The sequence below is a fragment of the Leptodactylus fuscus genome, chromosome 1 (genome assembly GCF_031893055.1).
Source record: "Leptodactylus fuscus isolate aLepFus1 chromosome 1, aLepFus1.hap2, whole genome shotgun sequence".
NCBI lineage: Eukaryota > Metazoa > Chordata > Amphibia > Anura > Leptodactylidae > Leptodactylus > Leptodactylus fuscus.
The window spans coordinates 327,141,992-327,146,512 of record NC_134265.1 but is presented as its reverse complement, the minus strand read 5'-3'; the positions used below and the strand labels follow the sequence as shown (position 1 = coordinate 327,146,512).

Sequence of the window (4,521 nt, the reverse complement as noted above, 5' to 3'; positions counted from 1 at the left end):
AGACACGCCCCCCCCCAGACACGCCTCCCTAGTCAAAGCTGTGTGGGCCGGACTGAATCATTCAGAGGGCCGGATATGGCCCGGGGGCCGGACTTTGCCCAGGTCTGCCTTAAGGGGTCTAGTTTATAAAATGGGGTCATTTATGGGGGGTTTCAATTATTTTGGTAACTCAAATCTTGTTTAAATGAGCAATGGGCCTGAAACATTTGGAAGCAAAAATTGTGTCTTGAAATCCAGTTGGTGCTCCCTTCTTTTTGGGCCCTACTGTGCGTCCGTACATGGGATTAAGGCCACAAAGTGTACATTTTTGACCACGGGAGAAATGGAGTAATCTATTTTGGGGTGTTTTTCTTCATTTTCATGTGTTATGTGCAAAAAAACTGCCTATAAAATGACACTTGTGTAAAAAATATGATTTTTTTTTGGTTTGACGCAAATTTTCTCAAAACTTATGGTGTCAAAGTACTCTCTATACCCCTCAATGAATACCCTAAGGGGTCTAGTTTATAAAATGGGGTCATTTATGGGGGTTTTCAATTGCTTTGGTAACTCAAATCTTGTTTGAATGTGCAATGGGCCTAAAATATCTGCAAGCAAAATTTGTGTTTTGAAATCCAATTGGCCCTCCCTACCTCTTAGGCCCTACTATATGTGTGTACATAGGACTAAGGCCAAAAAATTGACATTTTTTAACACGGGAGAAGTGGGGTGATGTATTTTGGGGTGTGTTTCTTCTTTTTGATGTGTTGTGTGCAAAAAAACTGGCTTTAAAATTACATATATTTGAAGAAAATGAAAATGTAATTTTTTTCATCATTTGTAATAATTCTTGCAAAACAATATTTGTTTGATCAAAATGCTCAATATACCCCACAAGGAATACCTGAAGGGGTCTAGTTTTACAAATTGGGTCATTTAATGGGAGTTTCTGTCATTATGCCACCTATTCCTGTCTGCAAACATATCTTGGTACAGGAAAATATGACAAACTCAAAATTTCCAAAATTTGCTTATAAACTTGATAAACTTGTAAATTGTCTAAGTTACTCAAATATGCTAAAATTATTTCAAATATGCTTGAAACACAAAAGGAACATTTGGAAGTATATAACTACTAACTTTTTTGCCCTGTATTATTGTGTATATGTGAGATATCGCAGCTAAAAATGGAAAACATTGAAAAATTTTCAAAATTTCAAAATTCAAAAGAGTTTTTAAATAAATTTACGCAAGTTATATCAGTCTAATTTTACCTTCTCAGTAAAGTACAACATGTCACGAAAAAACAATATCAGAATCGCTTGGATGCGCTATACTGTTACAGAATTATTCACTGATAAAGTCACACAGGGCAAATTTCCAAAATTTGGCTTGGTCATTAAGGTCCAAAACAGGCTGGTCACTAAGGGGTTAATTCCCCAGTGAAATCACTATGGAGTAAGTAAAAATGAGTCATCTTTACTAACAGAGATATGAATTGTAATTGTAAAGAGAGTATTTATTGTAGTCATTTGTGTGGTTGTTACACCCAGTTTAATATTCACTTAGTAATTAATATTTGTTCTTTGCCATAAAGATGTGTCGCAATCCCTATATAAGTCTCAGCTCTGTCCTTACATTACATTCTGCCTATAACAAGCTGCCTGGATAAGCCGAGGAGCCGACATCACTTCTAACTATGACTGAGCTGGAGACCGCCATTTGTTTAATCATGAATGTTTTTGACAAATATTCCTGTACCGAGGGCAAGAAGGACACTCTAACCAAAGGGGAACTGAAGACTCTGATGGAGAAGGAGCTACCTGAGATCATGAGGGTGAGATATTAATTTATATACAATAGAAATATACTTAGTTATCACACACTCTTTGTATTATATGTTGTACTTTGGTAACTCCCTAAAATAAGGACAGTGAATGTATAAAGCTGCAGGTTCTATGAACCAAGACTATGGGATATAATAGAGAATTGTTTAAATAGCTATTAATAATGGATAATTCAGGGTATCTTTAAAGGGGCTCTATCACTAGGAAAAGTCATTTTTAACTAATCACACCTCTGCATAGCCTTTAGAACGTCTATTCCACACCTACCTATAGTATGTAGATTGCCTCAGTGGTTTCTGAATGAGTCCATTTTTATTCATATGCTAATTAGACTGGTGCACGATAGATGGTGCACACTTCTCCTATTGTTTTCTATGGGAGACTGCTCCTGCTGCTGATGATGACTCAGCTTCCTGTTTGCTTCACACACATAGAAGATAATAGGAGAGAGGAGGCTGCTGGGAACTTCCTGAGCTGGCTGGAGGCTCATTAGCATATGAATAAAAACGGACTTATTCAGAGACCACTGAGGCAATCTACATACTAAAGGTAAGTGTGGAATAGACTTTCTAAAGCCTATGCAAGCATGTGCTTAGATAAAAATGACTTTTCCCAGTGATAGAGCCCCTTTCAGTAAGGATCCCGTCAGAACAGTATAGATTGGCACATATAGCAGCTTATGTATTTTCACTGGCATAGAGACTATAGACGAGAAGTGATCAAACTTTTCCAATATTAGATCTATATTCTGTTACGTTTTGGAACAAACACAAGTAAAGCACAATGCTGATAATTTTTTTATGACACGTTTTCAGAATTACACATCCATTTTTATTAGGATGCTACACAATAACGATATATAATGATTTCACTTGTTTCCTCCTTCGAGATCTGTTTTTGGTGGAAAGTGATAACTGAGCCATATAGAGGCGGTCTGTGTTTGGCAGTATTTCTTCAAAATATAAATTTCATCTTTTCTCTAGAAGCTAAGGTCTGACACTAAATTCGGAACACAGCTATTCTAAGGTCCCGAGCACATGGCATTGCTCCATTGTCACAGTCCATTGAACTTGACCTTTGTATATATAACACCCAATGTGTATATCCCATTTTGCTTCACTATTATGACCACCGATGTGCCTTCAGGGAATGAGATGAGTTTTTTAATGTGGTTTTGCTGCAGTCGCTGTCATGATTGGGAACAGAGAGAGATTCCAATTACAGTTCCAGAAATATGTTCCTAGAAGTAAATGTATTAAGAACTCTCAAAGACTGCAGTTGTGGCAAAATTGTGACAAAAAACACGTGTGGATATATATACAAAACAGCATCTTCTTCTCAGTACACTTGTAGACAGTTTTTGAAGGAAATCGTCAGGGAGGTTGTTCCCGCCATCTTGGAGAACTAAGCCCAGATCTTCTGTGTATGTAGGCTTGCTCCAATCCTTCTGGCTCTTCATGTAATCCCAGACAGACTGGATAATGATGAGATCAGGGCTATATCTGTGGGGGCCATATCATTCTCCACCAAAAGGCAAAGGTCACACCAAATATTGATGGGATTTACATTTCTCTTAAATGTGTTAAGTGACAAGAATGAACTATTGACATTTCCACATGTTAATATAAAATCCCTTCTATCTGTCCCCTACTCCTTGCTGATATGAGTGCAGGGTCAGACTACACAAAGCCTATATGAAGTCTGTATCCATGGAAACACTCATTATTGCATAGGAGCTGTGGACCAAAAGCAGTAGTACATTTTTAATCAAGATTATTTATTAAATTGCTTCACATTTTTATTTTAGGTGCATTGGTTTAATTGCCTTGAATTGTATCTTTTTGCAACATTTTCAATGTCCCAATGAGTTTAGAGTGATTACTCTAAAGAACCTTGTATAGAATCTTCAAATATATAGACTGTTCCACAATACTATGTAGTGTAGAGAAGATTTCTAATATTACAGTTTGGGAATTTTCAAATTCAGCTTTTCAAGTCTATTGTGTTCTCTGTTCTGTTTCAATTGTCACCTGAAATAACTGGCCACAGTCCTCGATGCTAATACATTTTCTAATTTCTTTTAGAAAGCAAAAAGCAAAGACGATTGTGACAAACTCATGAAGGATCTGGATGATAATGGAGATGATGAAGTGGATTTTAAGGAATTTCTTATCTTAGTTAGTGCGCTCACCTTTCGAGCACATTCCAGATGACCAAGCAAGCCAAAAAAATAATTATTTTAAACAATCTGCTATTGACTAATAAAGTTCTGTATTTTATTTCTTTTGTATTTATTTTGTTAGGGCGATAAGGGGTTAATATTATATAAGATTTGGCACATAGGTTTTGGATAAGGCACAGAAGAAGCTTTAGCTCTCTGGGCGGCGCCCAAGAAAGGAATATAAGGTGGAGACAGGCACAAGCTGGTAACATCACAACATCATATATGGTGATCTAGGATGTGTATGGGCTAATGCCTAATATCCCTCGAGGTCAATGGTGATTAAGTGCTTTCAGAAAAAACTGAAACCCCACTTGTGGCTAGAGAAATAAAAATAAGTGCTGATGCTGAGGCTCCCCTGACTACTGTGACCGATCACAGCCCTGAGTGATCACATATATGGTACCGGTGATTTCACTGTGACCTCTTATGGGATTGATCAATGACATGAACCTCAGTAGTTCCCGTCTTAAC

The 4,521-nt window shown here is 37.2% G+C and overlaps 1 protein-coding gene across 1 annotated transcript; it reads left to right on the top strand.

The window, feature by feature from the left end:
• Window positions 1–1,641: 1,641 nt before the first annotated feature.
• Window positions 1,642–4,105, top strand: LOC142196076 (protein S100-P-like). The gene is made up of 2 exons (XM_075266275.1): window positions 1,642–1,816; window positions 3,911–4,105. Exons 1-2 carry the CDS (start codon window positions 1,679–1,681, stop codon window positions 4,037–4,039), a joined length of 267 nt encoding a protein of 88 aa, XP_075122376.1. The 5' UTR covers window positions 1,642–1,678; the 3' UTR covers window positions 4,040–4,105.
• Window positions 4,106–4,521: the final 416 nt, after the last annotated feature.